At 39.4% G+C, this 17,270-nt stretch overlaps 1 protein-coding gene across 6 annotated transcripts in view; it reads left to right on the plus strand.

Moving 5' to 3' along the window:
• Positions 1-626: 626 nt before the first annotated feature.
• The window catches only part of st18 (ST18 C2H2C-type zinc finger transcription factor), a 118,827-nt gene continuing 102,183 nt past the window's right edge, over positions 627-17,270 (plus strand). For 5 of the 6 annotated variants that reach the window (XM_057856654.1, XM_057856656.1, XM_057856659.1 and 2 more), the window contains exons 1-3: positions 627-756; positions 2,401-2,581; positions 3,407-3,502. In XM_057856654.1, the coding sequence (XP_057712637.1) occupies positions 718-756; positions 2,401-2,581; positions 3,407-3,502 (316 nt within the window). In that variant the 5' untranslated portion in view covers positions 627-717. The remainder of the gene's footprint in view (positions 757-2,400; positions 2,582-3,406; positions 3,503-17,270) is intronic. The other variant, XM_057856662.1, reaches the window with a different exon arrangement.

Here is a 17,270-nt window from a genome sequence, read left to right on the forward strand (position 1 = left end):
CTGCACATCAAGTAGCAAAAGCACACCCTGCTCCAGTTGCATTCACGAACGAAGCAGGGTGCGCTTAAAGCTTACCGAGACCCACGACTTTTGAGCTGAGCAGAGTTCGTTTGTTTGGTCCGAACTAGAGTTTGGGTGCGCATTCACATTAGCGTTTATCTGAGATAAAGAACTCTGGTCTGTTTACAACAGAGCAAACAGTGCCAGTGTAAAAGTGCCCTTTGTCATAACTAAAGTGCAATTCTTAGGTGATACGCCACCGTTTGGAGAACCCAAAGAAATGTGACTCTTGCATCAGGTAAGTACGCTTCTTAAAAAAAAAAAAAAAAAAAACTAATACACTGATTATGGTTGATATAACTCATGCAAATATATTGTTAGAAACTAAGTTGAGTGAAGACTACAAAAAAAGTGTCTCGAGGAGTTGAGTGGGGACAAAAGTAGTTCTGTTAGTTGGCGGCATGGTGTCAGTCGGTCCCGGCCCCATGTGGCCCTCACCGTTCAGGCCTGCCTGCAAAGTGACTGCACATGGCACATTGTTCCCAGCCCCCCTCAAACACCCCCTCCTGTCTCTGTGAAAAGAGTTATGCTGTCTGTTTTGAATGGACAGCGTTTTGCTTTGTGTGCTTCACCGAAACAGAGAGCAAAGTTAGTCAGCAAGTTGCTTCTGCATTCTGATTCTTCGAGTCCTCTTTTTTTGTAGGCAAGTGTGGGACAATGCTGTTCACTGTGTTCCAGCCGAATGGCGCGCTGAAGGTAGGAACGCTCCGCTCCGCACAGGCTACAAAGTATAGGACTCACATGTGTATATGTGTGTGTTGAATCAGATAGTTGTCATTGGTTTGATTCCAAACAAGTACAATGATCACACGGGGTTCGAAAGTGTGCAACAAAATGCCAGAGAGCGACGTCGCTGAAATATTCATATGCTTTTATCTGATCTATTTCCTAACCACAAGGTTTTGCCTGCGAATCCCTGGCACTTTTTATATTACCTGGAGGCAAACGGTATATAGATTTATACAAGTTATTTACAACAAGAGCCAAGCCATTCCTCTGGAAACTAGGCTGCAGATCAAAGGATTGTTTTGATCTCGACTTAGCATATTTGTTTAACCTAGCCAGTGATTCTGAAAAGTGCACAAGCTTTTCGGTGATATGCAGAGCACCCTTTATCCGTCTTTTTCTTCTGTTCGCTTTGGATTTAAGTACTTTCTGTATTTAGGAGACAACTGGATTTGCCAGCTTTTGAAATGTAGTTGCCCACTGCAAGCAGTCTTGGCACTCGGAAATAGATAACTAGGTATGTTCCGCCGCTAATCCTGATCGGCCTTGTAATAGTATTTGTGGACTGTACCGCGCTCAATTAGGGCATAATGTGCTATTTTTATTTTCCTTTACGTTGGATTAAATGAGAAAATGTGTTTGTTTTTCCTCCACATTTTCAGCTTCTGTTTACTGATGTTTTTTGTATTGTTTTAGTTCTACACTCCCCCATAAAACAATGTTGAAATGCTTTTTAAAAACAGATGCCAGGGCAATCAGTACAGTTTCTGGAATGCTGTAGAGAATGCATATGCGCACAATACCCAGATTCTCCCTTAAGCGGGGCATACATGTTGCCGTGAGAGGGTTCAATTCTGACACCAATTGAAAGACAGTTTTTGGACAGTCATGACTTGACCGCCTACGTTTGGATCATTGTTGTTTCCCCTCAATCCTTTAGGTGTTGGTTGCGTGTGCTTAAAAATGTTGTCGAAACAAATCAGACAGATGACATCTTTGCAATACGTGGACATATCTGAATTTTGCCCTTTGGAAGCATCGTACAACAGGTCCGCAGTTAATGACACTACTGACGAATGGAATTTCTAGGTAACGAATGGTAAGGAACCAAATATTTGCGTAAGAATACCTGGTCAGTATTCATTTTATTACATATTAGTCATTCCATCCAAATATTGATACAAGTGTTTCCTAAAGATAACTTCACGTACGTGTTAGCGTACTTTGTTCAAACATGCGTACAAATTTGTGTTTCTTTGCCAACATACAGTACGACTACATACAATGACCCCCCTAAAGTGTAAATCTAGCTTTCAATTTTTAGTGCAAATGACAAAAGATGACTTTCTGGATTTTCCATCCACAAAAATTATTATTATTATTATTTTTTTTTTACTAAACTTCTAACACTGACTAGAAATACTGTATATCAAATCTTTGGGAAAGTCCGTCATGCAGACTGACGAGAAACTGGCTTAATTTGCACAGTTTCTGCCCAGCTTTACTTTGGGTTTGGGAAAGATGAGCCCAGGTTTTAAAGGGAGCCAAAAAAAGGGGCAGATGGCTCACAAGGGGGATAAACCTGGGAAGTCATGCTGTAAATGTGTTCTACAGAAAACAATGAAAGGAGCGGACAAAGCGATTGTGGCAAAGTCCTTTGGAAAATGGGAAAGCGGCTCTCTAAGGTCCAGGACCGTGGAGAAGCCGGATGAGCCGTCCGAAGAGAACGAGGACGAGAAGCCGTCCAGGAGCACCTGCGAGGACCCTCAAGTCGGCGAGAAAACAGCAGATAAAAGTAGCGTACCTCCTCACCGCCCCATTCGTATCACTACGTCCCCGAGCTTATTTTGTCTTGAGGCGATTTTAATTATTACTGCGGCGACTTGTTTTGTTTTTTGCTGTTTTGACTCTCTGGCCTGCCACATCCGGTGAACAAACAGACCACATTGTTGGGCAGGAGAATTCCTTTTGGAGGCAAAGTGTGTCTCAGATGATACCGCGCTGCCAGGAAAAGACAAAGCAAAAAATAGCAAGCACAAAAACAGTCACAGGTGCATGGGAAAAAGAGGCAAGCGAGTGAATGGTCACCGTGGTCCCCGGGAGGTCTTTCAGTGTTAGCCAGTGCGGTGGGTGGACTTCTGACAAGGACGCTGGTGCGCAGCCAGGTGGAGTGTGTAACTGAGAATGCGCCCGTTTATTCTTTTCACATGCTAATGCGGCTCCTGTGCGACTCGGAAAAAGCAGCAAAACTTTTTCTCTCAGTTAACATTTGTTGTTGTTGCAATACCTGCTCTTGTATCACAGTGGTGGGTTGATTCAAAGGCTTCCCCGCTTGCTTTTATGGGAGTTTTTGGGAGGGTGCCAAGGGACGAGGGATGAATAAACCCTACTGTCCATCATGAAAAACATACACATGCAGTGCAAACAGGTTCATATATTTGGCTTCTACACTCATGAATACAAATTTAATGATTGCATTTTGTTTTGCACAGAATTCTCAGAGGAGACAGTTTTGGCCTACTTTTACGATACCAACAATTTTCTATATGCTGTATTATTTAATGACATCCCAGGATTTATCCAAAAATGTGTACAAATACAGGCCATTTCTCCTATACAGGAGGTGCTCAGTTTACGAAAGTCTACGATGTTTTGTGGTTACGAACGACACGGAATGAACAAGTTTGCAGAGTGCAAGCCAAACACGGGACTAATGGTAAGAAGTCGTTCTCTATTGTCTGTCTCTGGTCGTTTTATAATGGCTTGGAAATGTTTTTCATACTGACATTGATGATAATTATGAAATTTGTTACTTCCCCATTGTCAAACCTTTCAGGCATGTTAGCCAATAAACATATTTAATAATAATAACAATATTAATAAATAAAAGAAATGAGAAGTGACACTCCATCAAAAGTCTAATATAATTTATGATAACATAAATTGAATATTTTTAAAGGAACAATTAAAACTACCTTATCAATCAAGTTGTGGCCTGAATCATTTTAGAAAATAATTGAATTGCATTCCTTTCCTAAACAAATATTGCGATTAAGCATGTGTTTTTTTTTTTTGGAGAGTGAGGCATTATCTATAACATTACCATTGATTAAACAGAATAAATAAATTGGTGTAACAAACACAACATTGGACACAACCCATATGTACAGGTAAATGGATATTTCCTTTAACTCAGGCTTAAATGTCATGACGATAATCAGTGTTGTTAAGTAATTAGTTACAGTTACAAATTACTTCTACCTCATTGTAAGGTAACTGGTGTTACTTTTCATGTTCATTTATAATCAAAACATTGAACTGATTTGCCTGAGAGTTTAAGATGATGTTCGCAATGCAAATGCTACTGCTAACTTGAACGTGAATGCTATGCTAACCCTCTGAGCCACCTAGCCAATCATCATCGCCTTTGCAACGGTGTCACCAAAACCTTCCCTCCTCCCCCCTCCCGCTCTGCTCTCTTCAGGGCAGGCAGGCAGGCAGGTGGATGTGTGGCAAAATCAGACAACTTGCGCTTCATTCATCCAAATCGAAGGAACGCGCTCCTTTACATCCTCGTAAACTGTCATGGCGCTGCAAAGATGGAAAAAAAATAATTAATTACATTACGCACTACTGAAAAATAACGCCGTTATACTTTAACGTCGTTATGAGCAACACTGATTATAATGAATAGCAAAACTATTATTACCATATTTTTCGGACTATAAGTCGCATTTTTTTTCATAGTTTGCTGGGGGTGCGACTTATGTGTGAAATTATTAACACATTATGATAGCATTTCACATGTTATTTTGGTTTTTGGAGTGACACTGATGGTTTGGTAAACTTGTTAGCATGTTCTTTATGCTATAGTTATCTGAATAACTCTTAATAGCTATGGCCACATTGGCGTTCTGCCTTTGGCAATGTGTGTTCAATTGTGTTATTGACTTTTTTATATTGAAATGCATGCTTTTAGTTTGTGGCGCTTTCACGCCCACGTGGGGGCGGACTCGCACTTGTTTACTTGAAGAAGAGCGCTCACACGCCAGAAGGAGACTGACAGCTATGTAGCTCTGAGTGAGTGGGCGAGTTAGCGAGAGAGAAACACGGCTGCGAACCTACGTTCATTGTTTATGCTTGTAAAATATCTCTACAGAGGCGACCCCTATGTGTATCATCTTTTCTGTTGTTGTTGTGTGTTTTCCACCCGCGATCGGACACTTAGAGCCAGTTGTGTGGTTGTTTGAACGATGTGTTAATGCTAGCGAACGCATGCTGTTTTTGTCGTTGCTGTTATAGCACCTAATTATCATTTATTTACGTTGCTGCGGACCTGTTTGGTATCGAGGACGAAATTGATTCAGCAAATTATACGGACGTCCAGCATCGTCATTTGGGAGTTTAGCCCGTTGAATAGCCAGGATCGAGCCGTAGCGTCCTGGTGAGGACAGTATATTCGCATTTCGTTGTTCATGCATTGTACACTTATTCAGCATGTTGTTCTCTATTGTATTTTTATATTAAATTGCCTTTGAAGATGACATATCTGTTCTATGTGTTGGATTTTATCAAGTAAATTTCCCCCCGAAATGCGACTTATATATGTTTTTTTTCTCTTTGTTGGGCATTTTATGGCTGGTGCGACTTATACTCAGGTGCGACTTGTAGTCCGAAAAATACGGTAATACTTATTTAACTATTGAATTGTAATAAGAAAAGCCCTCATCACAGTGGAGTTTAGGCTGGACTTCAAGCCATGTAAACATTTAACATAATGCATTGGCCAATTGCAGAGTTCAAGTGGTAGTAGAGGGTCCCATAACTGTGCTGTGATGTGACTGAGTACAGCCCTGGGCTGAGACATTGCTACCAGCAGGCCGACTGGCCTTATACGAATAAATGACGACGGAGTTTGTGAAGTGATGAACAAGAGCTACTGAGAATTGCAGGACACATTGATTGTCGACACTATGCCCTTAGCATGCGTCATCGGATCCTCTGGCCCGTGATCCTTTTATGTGAATGTGAAATGTTGCATTTATGAAGCGCGGGGTTACAATAAAGTAAGTGCATTCTTGTAGTTGCTTACTGGAAAAATGTTACATTGTCCGAACAAAAGAAACAAGACGATTTTAGCCTTGTTCCAAGACACAAAACATGTAAATCCTTGATGGTATTTGTTTGTAGTGGACATATACTGTAGTTACAAACTGAAAGTAACAAAATCATTTCCATAAACTGATGCGAGAAAAGCAGATTGACTGCATTTTCCTCCCTGCAATTCTTGATACAAATCGTCGTCAATAGCAACCGATAAGTTTTGTATCTGTATAGCCATCTACAAGTAATCTATCACTCTGTATCAAGTATAAAATGTGAAGACTTGGCATCCTAAACTGCTGTTCTAAATGAGTGTGCGTGATATGAATCATGACAGTATTGCCTATAATGTCACCCACATGACAAATGTAATGCCTTCTGACAATATGGCATTCTCGCTAGAGGCCTTTTTTTTTTTTTTACCTTATAGTACAAACCTACTTTAAAAGCCTGCCATCTGCACTTCGAGGAACTCTCTTCTGCATAGCCATTAAAATAAAAAAAAAAAAACGGCATGCTGTCTCGAAGGACAGCGTTCCGATTTCAGCCCCTCTCGCTTGCATTACTGCGTGCTCATTGTAATTATGAGGGAGTAGTGTTGCCAAGCTTGCGCGCGGGATGCCAGGTGCACCATCGGCGAGCGCTTTTTCCACAACTCTTGTCCGCATGCGGCTGCGCTATTAGTTCACTGAAGCTTTCAGTCTTTTTTTTGGAAGAAAGTAGACGACTTTGCCGTGTTCCATTTTTTTTTCTTCCCTAAGCCTGCTTATAGGTTATGTGACTGCTGTGTGAAATTGTATCCCGATATTGGCACTGCATCCCTGTGAGGGAGTCTTGTAAAATAGCTTTACTTAGCGCCTTTTTTTTTATTTGCTGGCGTTTTCCGAAGATAGCAAATGCACAAACGCCGGCCGTGATCGGATTAGCCGTTCGACGAAATGATGTAACTCTTTGTCTGTCTAGTGTGACATGCAGCTTTCTGTCTATGCTTTAAGTTCAGTGGTCATCACGTCAATATACACATAATCCACGAGTACAATAGCTGACAGCTCGAGTTAATCGCACGCTCGCAGATCCTGCCTCTGATTCTTTAAGGAACGCCAGGCGTTTAATTTTTCAACTTTGCTTGTGTTCCTCTGCAGTGAGATTGAAATTGCATGTGATGAGTGTGAAGTGTTTCCTTAAGCATCCATGTCGAGTAAGAGGAACCGCGTGCCAAGTGCAGTCCGTGCTTTTGCACCTCAGGACATTTTTGCTTTACGTCGCCGCATAGGTGTGTTGAGACAAAAACGGTAATTACACAATTAATGACTGGGAATCAGGGAAGGCATCTTCGCAGATCACGTTTATTTACATTTTAATTACAACTATTACTTGTTTTCCGTTTTTGTTTTTTTTTTGGGATGTGGCCACCGCCAGCCCAATTCCACCCCTGCACGAAACAGAAGCATAAAAAATGTTTTCCACCGGCGCTTTAGATGCTTGTTTATCACTTTTAAATACCGTCATCTTTGCTGAAATCCCCTCTCAAAAGAACCTTTCACTTGCTGGAATAAATTCAAATTAAAATTTAAATCCCTCTTTGCATTTCTTCAGCCTTTTTTTTTTTTTTTTTTTAAATAGCTGCCTCCTTTTTAGAAAGCTGTTTATGTAGTGATCTGCTCATAATCCAGTTTGTTTCTCAACAGCGAAAAACACGCACACACATACACAAACAGAGAAACAGAGAAATCGTATTATCACTATCTTGGAGAGATGATGCGGGAAATCAGAGAGTATAAATGCGGATCTGCACAAGTTTTCAAAAGTTGCCAGGCTTAAGGAAGCAAAAGAGGAATAGTCTTATCTGTCTTGATAAAGATGCAGGAATACAAGGCACTTCAGTGAACCTTCTTCAGTAAATACTTGACGTTTTTGCATTTCCCCCCTCTGTTCATTGATTGATAGCCTCGGTGACGCATGATTGGAAGATTAAACCCATCGTTATCGTTCTAATCTGACGAAGTGGTCACCTTCAAGCAGCCTTGAATGAAAAAAAACAACAACAAAAAAACAATATCCAATCAGAAATGTAACACGCGGCAGACGTTAACATGCAGTGCCATTTTGATGAGAGGCCATGTCAGATGGCGAGCAAAGTAGGACAACGTGGGGAGTATATGATTTATGCAAGCGCGATTGCAAGTATTGTTTGGAAACAAATGGCAATTGTGTGTCCAGAAAGTTAGGCAAGATGGAAACAAAGGCAAAATCAAAGAGCACCTCATTTTAATCACTCCAAAAAAGCCAAGAAACTTACTTCATAATCAGGTGCTTTGTTTGCCTCAAAGGGCATTTGTTTGTATACACAATCACAAAAATTGCAAATCATTTCCTCTGCGTGTACTCTTGTACTGAAAGTAATTTTTGCTTACTTGAACTACTCTTCAAAGGTTTCATATTAAATCTTTGATTAATCTTACCCTGTTAAAAGTGATTATTTCTCTAATATAGTATATTTTACCTGGAAATCAGTGATATGTTTTTATTTATTCCTGCATGGTTACTTTACATTACATTAGATTACATTACATTTCCCTATTTTGAGGTTGCAAATGACAGAAAATAAGTTACTTTGGGCAGCAGCTTTGAAAGGTAACACTTTACAATAAGGGTCCCTTAATTAACATTAGTTAATGCATTTTTAGACAATAACTAATGTTTAAGTAACATTGCAATAATTAACATAATTGCTTATCTAACATTTATTAATATATTAATTAACATGAGTTAATGCATTAGCTAATGCATTAGCTAACGCATTAGTTAATGCATTAGTTAATGCATAACCAGACAGTAACTAATGGTTTAGTGACATTGTGCTACACTTTGCAATAAGGGTTCCAATAAGCATTCAGTAATGGTTAATAAAGGTTAAAGGGGGGGGGGGGGGGGGGGGGGGAGTAAGCATTTATAATTTCTTACTTAAGGGACACATGTGCTGCACTTTACAATAAGGGTCCAAAAACATTCAGTAATGGTTAATTAAGGTTAAGTAATACTTGTGAGGTACGTTCATGTGAAATAATACCATACTTAAGGTTAGGTTAGCAGCACCCAAAGACTCACAGAGCAATGTTTCTCATTTTAAAATAACATAATCCATAATCACTTACTAGTACCAGTATACATTTATATCTATTTATTAATGCACTAATTTTTATGTGAATTGATGTTAAGGAATGTATTATATATATTATTAACACCTAACCTTAAGTATGGTATTATTTCACGTGAACGTACCCATAAGTATTACTTAACCTTAATTAACCATTACTAAATGTTTTTTGGACCCTTATTGTAAAGTGTAGCACACGTATACCATAACTAAGAAATTATAAATGGTTAAGTTACCCCTCTTAATCTTTATTAACCATTACTGAATGCTTTTTGGACCCATATTGTAAAGCACACGTGTCAAACCGGTCCTCAAAGGGCCACAGTGGGTACTGGATTTCATTGCAACCAAACGAGATGAATACCTTTTCACCAATCTGGTGTCTTACAAGTGTAATCAGTTGATTGCAGTTAGGTGCTGCTTATTTTAGCAGAAACCTCATTGGTTGAACTGTCTGTGCTGGATCTGTTGGAACAAAGACCAGGACCCACTGCGGCCCTTTGTGGAATCGGTTTCACACCCCTGTTGTAAAGTGTAGCACATGTGTCCCTTAACTAAGGAATTATAAATGCTTAAGCCCCCCCACGCCCACCCACCCTCCCCCAACCTTTATCAACCATTACTGAATGCTTTTTGAACCCTCATTGTAAAGTGTAACACATGTGTCCATGAACTAACAAATTATAAATGCTTAAGTTAAAAAACCCTAACACTATATAGGCCTACACAGTATATATTATTTTTAATTTTACCAAACTATTAGTTACTGTCTGGTTATACATTAACTAATGCATTAACTATATCAGCAATATCAGCTGCTTTGCTATGGTGTGGGCATGGTGTGGGGGTAATTTGCACTGAGTATGTCATCTTATATGACGCTAACAGTGCTCTCTGGTTTACTGATGTAACACTCACAAAGTGGGACGATTGTTAGCAATATTCGGCATGAAAAAAAATCAAGCGGGACATCAATGTGATAAGGGTCTAATGTCTTTAAGTGACGTCTTAAATTTGCCTTCCTGCTGTCCGCTTCAAACATTTTTAGATACAGTAACAGACTGGTCTCTCCTCGTCTCCCACTGTATTAAAAGTCAAAACCAAATGCCACATATTCTTTGTCATATTTCCTCATCATAGCTCTTCATATTAGCTCCTGCTGTTTGCTGTGTGTTCTTGTTTGGTTCAAAAATACTGCGCACACTCTGAAAATGAGAGCGCCACTGCCATCCACTGAGCAGATGTGCAATTTCACTTTATTCTAGCACGTCAAAAAAGTATGTTCCCCGAGATCACATTCGCCACCCCGGCATCGCTATGCGCCCCCGGGGGGGGCCCCGCCCAACTATTTGAGAAGGACTCAACTAAACCAAAGACAGGAGAGGCAGGAGATTCACAGCCTCACCTGCATATTGAAAAATATATCGATAAATATTAGGGGTGTGAGGATACACACAAGTCACGGTTCAGTACGTACCTCGGTACGGAGATAATGGTTCGGTGCGGGTTCAGTACAACAGGAAAAACAACAAGGCTTTTTTCTCACAGCATCTGAAAGTTTAAGTTTGTATATCGTTACACTCTTATATAGGTGAAATTTTAAAAGATGTAAAAAGTGTGACATACATGGAATGAAAAAATCTGTTCAATTCAGTCAGTTAATATCAGAGGTTGAGCTAGACTTTTTCGTTGTCTGTCATTTTGACTGACAGTGTCATAAAAATCCGGTCATAATCTATTTTTACCCGTCACTTACATTTTTAAAATGATAATAATGACATATTCAATAGTATTTAGTTTTCATTCATTTTTAATTAATATTCTGTCCGAACAAGCTTAACAAGAGGCATACAGACAGCGGAGTGCACCAATCAGCGACAGGCAGACGTGCCGTTAGCAAAGCGACGAGGGCAGGACGAGGGACTTGCGCGCGAAAGTAAACATACGAGGAGAACGGAGTTTATTCAACATGGCTAGTGCGAGACAGACTGTTGTCAATGACTCGTGTCGATGTGTTTTAGCTCATTTAAAACTGAATTTACCGCGGATTGGAACATATTCTCGGCTCTCCCGTTCACCATCCGTGTTGTTGTAGAGACGACTTTCGGCGCGCAAGAGGGACGTTGCTCGTGAAGAACACGTCACGCAAATAAACAAATCTGATTTGTCGATTGATTTTGTACCTACTCGAGAGGCTGTGTCCCAGACATTTCTGTCAGTGTTTGAAAAATAAAGGGAGAACAGTCTGGCCGTGCCAGGCAAACACTCAGTTGCCTTGACATTTTTCCGAGTAAGGCCAACGACGTCATGCATCAAGAGAGACAATAGCTAATTAATATGCTCACTCGCCACCCCGTGGTCTGGGGTGTGAATTGCAACCTGTCAAAATGACAGATGGACTTCAGTTTTTTCCGTCACCGTTTTAAAAAACCGGTCAACGACGGAAAATATTCAGTTAACGTGACCCCTGGTTAATATAGACATATTTGATGTGAAATATGTTATAGGTTGTATAATGTAATACTGTGTAAAACATGAAAAGTAACGTCAGTTACTTCGCTGAGTAGCTAATTACTCTTACAATGAGATAACGGAGTTACTAACTCAATTACTTTTTTAGGAGAAGTAATTTGTAACTGTAACTAATTTGAGTAATGAAGATTAACAACACCGGTTACATCCCTGTAAATGCAATAGATTTAATGTTCAAATTTTATTTTCAAACTAAAGATATTTCATAAATTATTGTACCAGGCCAGCAATGCACTTTTATTCCTGTACCTGGCAATTTGGGAATAATCAGAAATTGCTGATATTCAAATTTTATATTTTGTCTAAATGTCTCCTTTGATAATAAAATCCCTGTGACTAAAGCAAGCAGGATCATGAAATCATTGTCTAACATTGACAGCGATTGACATCCAATCGATTTTCATAGAGAGAGGCTGGCAGTAAATGATCACTGTCAACAATCCAAGGAAATGAGTGAATAATAGTGCAAAGTTTTGGATTCTTAAAATGTATCAATAACATGTTAAGGCCTGTAAACCTAACCTGACCCAAAAGAAAATACCGGTAATAAAAATGATATATATTTTTTGTTTTATCTCTTGTATAGCCTTTTCCACCTTTCTTGTCATTTCCCTCTACCATTCCACAGAACATGTCTTGGGTGTATGAATAATGTTGGGCTTAACCATATTTCTGACAGTCATGTTTATTAGTATCACAATCACAATTTCCGAGCACTCGTGGGACACACAGAACAGCAGACAGCAATGCCTCCCCATCACTTTTGTGTCTAGACACACTATTACGGCCACCAAGGTCATTACAAGCGTACACATTAATACACACCTGTTACTATTGTCTCCCCCACTCGCTTTTTTGGCCCAGCATCTAAGCCGCTATCTGGCCTTTAAGAGGCGTGTCTGCTTTCATTGTGCTCCTGCTCGAGTAGAAAAAGATGGGCCGAGACCCCCAGAGACTCCCGCGAATGTGCACGTCGCCGCCCGATGACAATGAGTCGCTGGCCCGTGAACCAGAAAAGCCAGGCGTGTACTGACCACTCAGGCGTTGATTTGTCTCATGTGAGCGTTTGAGGGCAGCAAAGACCGATTGGTGGAGGCCAATAAAAGATGCTCTTTATCATCGATGGCAAATCAGCACCGCTTATGACTTTTTGGAAGAAAAAACACACAGTATGTCATAAAACATCTCACCACTTGCTGCCAGGCAGAATTAATACAACCACTGGCAGAAATTATGGATTCAACAGTCTCGGTGGATGTTCACTTAGATGTTTCATTGTGTAGAAAAAAACATCATAGACATGACAGAAAATATTAGTCAATTCAAATTGCAATTTTCTGGCTCCAAGAAAAGCCAAAAGAAATCAAGTAACTGTGGTAGTCCTTAACGGCTGATTTTTCTGACCGATCACAGGGAAATAAATTATGGAATCACTCATTGCTGAGGAGAAAAATGATTGGAATTACTCAGTTTAGAGAAAAAAATGGAATAATCAAGCAAACACACCCAATACTTTGTTGCACCCTCCCTTATCTTTGATAACAATTGCAGTCTCTGAAGCATGGATTTAATGAAGCCGCCTTTAGATATCATATACCACAACATTACTACCTAACGTGACCCCAAAGGAAATTTACTGTAGTAAATGTACTCCGGCTCAGCAGTTTTTACATACAGCGAGAGACTCGGTTATGATTTCATGGGTTTTTCTTTTTTTAAATGTCCACAAAAAATAATAAAATAATATATATATATTTAGGGCTATTAAATTGCCTAAATTTGTTTTATTTTATTTTTGTTATTTATTTACCAATCTGACCCATTCATTTGTATAAGACCACACTAGTTCTAAATGATGTTATTTAAAATATCATTCAAAAGTTAAGTCTCTTACACATCTCTAAGATCACTGAACAGTTGTCAGACACATGAAATGGTAAATGTTAAAAAGGTGGTTTATACTGTCATTGTCATTTTGTTTAAAGTGAAGAAAAATGAGGAAATGTAATGTAGTTATCAGCCTCTGCGCTTTGATGCGGAACATATCCTGCTACACTCAGACATGATGCTACCCGTGATAATTCCGGACATTTGACTTGTTTGTGATCAGTGTTGTTAATCTTTATAAAGTAAAACGATTGAGTTAGTAACTCAGTTACCTCAACGTAAAAGTAATTAGTTACTCGGCAAAGTAACTGACGTTACTTTTCATGTTCTACCCAAGATCCATTCTATAATGTCTTTCACATCAAACATGTTTATATTAACTGAGTGAATTGAACTTTGTCTTTTATTAAAATAAAAAAAAAAAAAAAAAACATGGCTCACCCTTTTTACATTTTCTTAAATTTCACCTATATAAGAGTGTAATGGTATACTTTCAAATGCTATGAGAAAAAAGCTCCTGCTCTACTGAACCCGACCAAACCATGACCCCCGTACCGAGGTACGTACTGAACCGTGACTTGTGTGTACCGTCACATCACTAATATATATACAGTATAGGCAGTATATATACTGTATATATTTCTATACACAGGTGAGCAGTGTTGTCAGTAAGTAGTCTATTACTTTCTTTCAGTAACGAGCAATCTAACGTGTTCATTTGTTCAAGCCAGTAATCTGATTAAAAATAGTCTCCTTCGTGCGTTACTATTTTATTGTTGCCTCATAATGTCTGTAACTACTATAGTCATGTACGAAGAGCATTTGAATAGAAAATATTGCTCTTGAGTTTGGGAGTGACATCACATCTCAATTGCGCAAGTTCTCCTACTTGAAAAGATTAGAGAGGCATGTAATTGTCAACACGGGTAAACCTCAACCATGAGAGACAGAATGTGGATAAACAAACAGAAAATCACAATGTTTGATTTTTAAAGAATGTATTTCTAAATTAGAGTGGAAAATAAATATTTGGTCACCTACAAACAAGCAAGATTTTTGGCTGTCAAAGAGGTCTAACTTCTTCTAACGAGGACTAACGAGGTTCCACTTGTTACCTGTAATAATGGCACCTGTTTTAACTCATTATCGGTATAAAAGACACCTGTCCACAATCTCAGTCAGTCACACCCCAAACTCCACTATGGCCAAGACCAAAGAGCTGTCGAAGGACAGCAGAGACAAAATTGTAGACCTGCACCAGGCTGGGAAGTCTGAATCTGCAATAGGTAAAACGCTTGGTGTAAAGAAATCAACTGTGGGAGCAATTATTAGAAAATAGAAGACATACAAGAACATTGATAATCTCCCTCGATCTGGGGCTCCCTGCAAGATCTCACCCCGTGGCATCAAAATGATAACAAGAACGGTGAGCAAAAATCCCTGAACTACACAGGGGGACCTAGTGAATGACCTACAGAGAGCTGGGACCACAGTAACAAAGGCTACTATCAGTAACACAATGCGCCGCCAGGGACTCAAATCCTGCACTGCCAGACGCGTCCCCCTGCTGAAGCCAGTACACGTCCAGGCCCGTCTGCGGTTCGCTAGAGAGCATTTGGATGATCCAGAAGAGGACTGGGAGAATGTGTTATGGTCAGATGAAACCAGAATAGAACTTTTTGGTAGAAACACAGGTTCTCGTGTTTGGAGGAGAAAGAATACTGAATTGCATCCGAAGAATACCATACCCACTGTGAAGCATGGGGGTGGAAACATCATGCTTTGGGGCTGTTTTTCTGCAAAGGGACCAGGACGATTGATCTGTGTAAAGGAAAGAATGAATGGAGCCATTAATGGAGAGATTTTGAGTGAAAATGTCCTTCCATCAGCAAGGGCATTGAAGATGAGACGTGGCTGGGTCTTTCAGCATGACAATGATCCCAAACACACAACCAGGGCAACAAAGGAGTGGCTTCGTAAGAAGCATTTCAAGGTCCTGGAGTGGCCAAGCCAGTATCCAGATCTCAACCCCATAGAAAATCTGTGGAGGGAGTTGAAAGTTCGTGTTGCCCAGTGACAGCCCCAAAACATCACTGCTGGAGAGGAGGTCTGCATGGAGGAATGGACCAAAATACAAGCATCAGTGTGTAAAAAGCTTGTGAAGAGTTACAGAAAATGTTTGGCCTCCGTTATTGCCAACAAAGGGTCCATAACAAAGTATTGAGATGAATTTTTGGTATTGACCAAATACTTATTTTCCACCATGACTTGCAAATAGATTCTTTAAAACAATTCAAACAATGTTATTTTCAGTTTTTTTTTTTCCACATTCTGTCTCTCATGGTTGTGGTTTACCCATGTTTACAATTACAGGCCTCTCTTATATTTTCAAGTGGGAGAACTTGCACAATTAGTGGTTGACTAAATACTTATTTGCCCTTCATATATACTAGTATACTGTATGTACAGCTTGACCCTGTTCGTGTTCAATCCTCGGTTCAAGCTCTGTTGTTGTTGATAGCGTTTGAAAGCTTAAGTTTAAAGAAATTATAAATATCCATCTTGCCTCCTCAGGTGTAGTTATTGCTAAGCAAAGCAAAGGACAGTCTCTAGAGTGCTCGTCACGTGATGAATTCGAAAAATGATTTTGACCCATTATGAAATGCTTTGTAGGATTCTTGTTCATTTCATTCATTTTTGTTGTTTTATTGCTTTACAACTTTTATAGACAAAATTTTAATGGCTAGGTCTTTATTTTAAAAGGGTAGTTCAGAATTTTTGACAGTAGGCTTAATCTTGGAGTTAGCGGGGGTTTAATTAGTCGTTGGAGTTGATTTGAACAAATTCCGTGCAGATTGTCAGTTATTTGTTAGTTTCAGGGCTCCGGAGTGGCTAAGCTAGCGCGAGTCTATGGTGATTGAAATCAACTCTATCGATTAATTAAACCCCCGCTAACTCAAAGATTAAGCCTTATGTGAAAAATTAAATTACATGCGATATCATTTTTATGTTGAGGCATCAAAAGGAGAAGAAGTGGTAAAAAGTAACTGAAAAGTTAATTTTAAAGTAACTTAATTAGTTTGATAATAAAGTAATCAGTAAAGTAACTAGATTACTCTTTTGAGTTGTAATCAGTAATTCGATTACTTTTTAAAGTAATCTATGACAACACTGCAGGCGAGGCTCTGAATCTATTTTTAAAAAATCCCACAAGGTTTATGGATACGTCATTTAAGAAAAGTTTAGGGCAAGTGACTATTTTTAGTCAGAAAAAAGAAATTATTATTATATTGTAGCATCTACAAGGACAATGCCCACTTGGTGATGATAATGCATACTGAACAGGAAAAAGTAGGCTACATTATTTTCAATCAATTTTACCCACCTGAACGCTACGAACTGTACAGTATGTAGGAAAAAAAAAAAGTTTCTCGAGAGTTTAAGATGACGCTCGCCATGCTTAATGCTAATGCTAGTGAGAACGCGAATGCTATGCTAACGCTCTGAGCCACCTAGCATCCCGATTCCAATGGCATCACAACCCCCTTTCCTCCTCTCCTTTCCCCTCTGCTCTCTTCGTGTCTCTCAGAAAGCTCTCGTCATTCAACCAAATTGTAGTAACACACGCCTTCACATCGTCATTAACGGTAACGACATTGCAAGGATTGGAAAAGTAAGATTATTCACTACTGACAAAAATAACGCTGTTACTAACGCCGTTATACTCTAACGTTGTTATTAACAACATTGGTCGTTAATATACAGTAAATTCCCGGGTAATGTTCACGTCAATTGATCTGGGTAA

The sequence above is a fragment of the Corythoichthys intestinalis genome, chromosome 14, assembly GCF_030265065.1.
Source record: "Corythoichthys intestinalis isolate RoL2023-P3 chromosome 14, ASM3026506v1, whole genome shotgun sequence".
In the NCBI taxonomy this organism is placed as follows: domain Eukaryota; kingdom Metazoa; phylum Chordata; class Actinopteri; order Syngnathiformes; family Syngnathidae; genus Corythoichthys; species Corythoichthys intestinalis.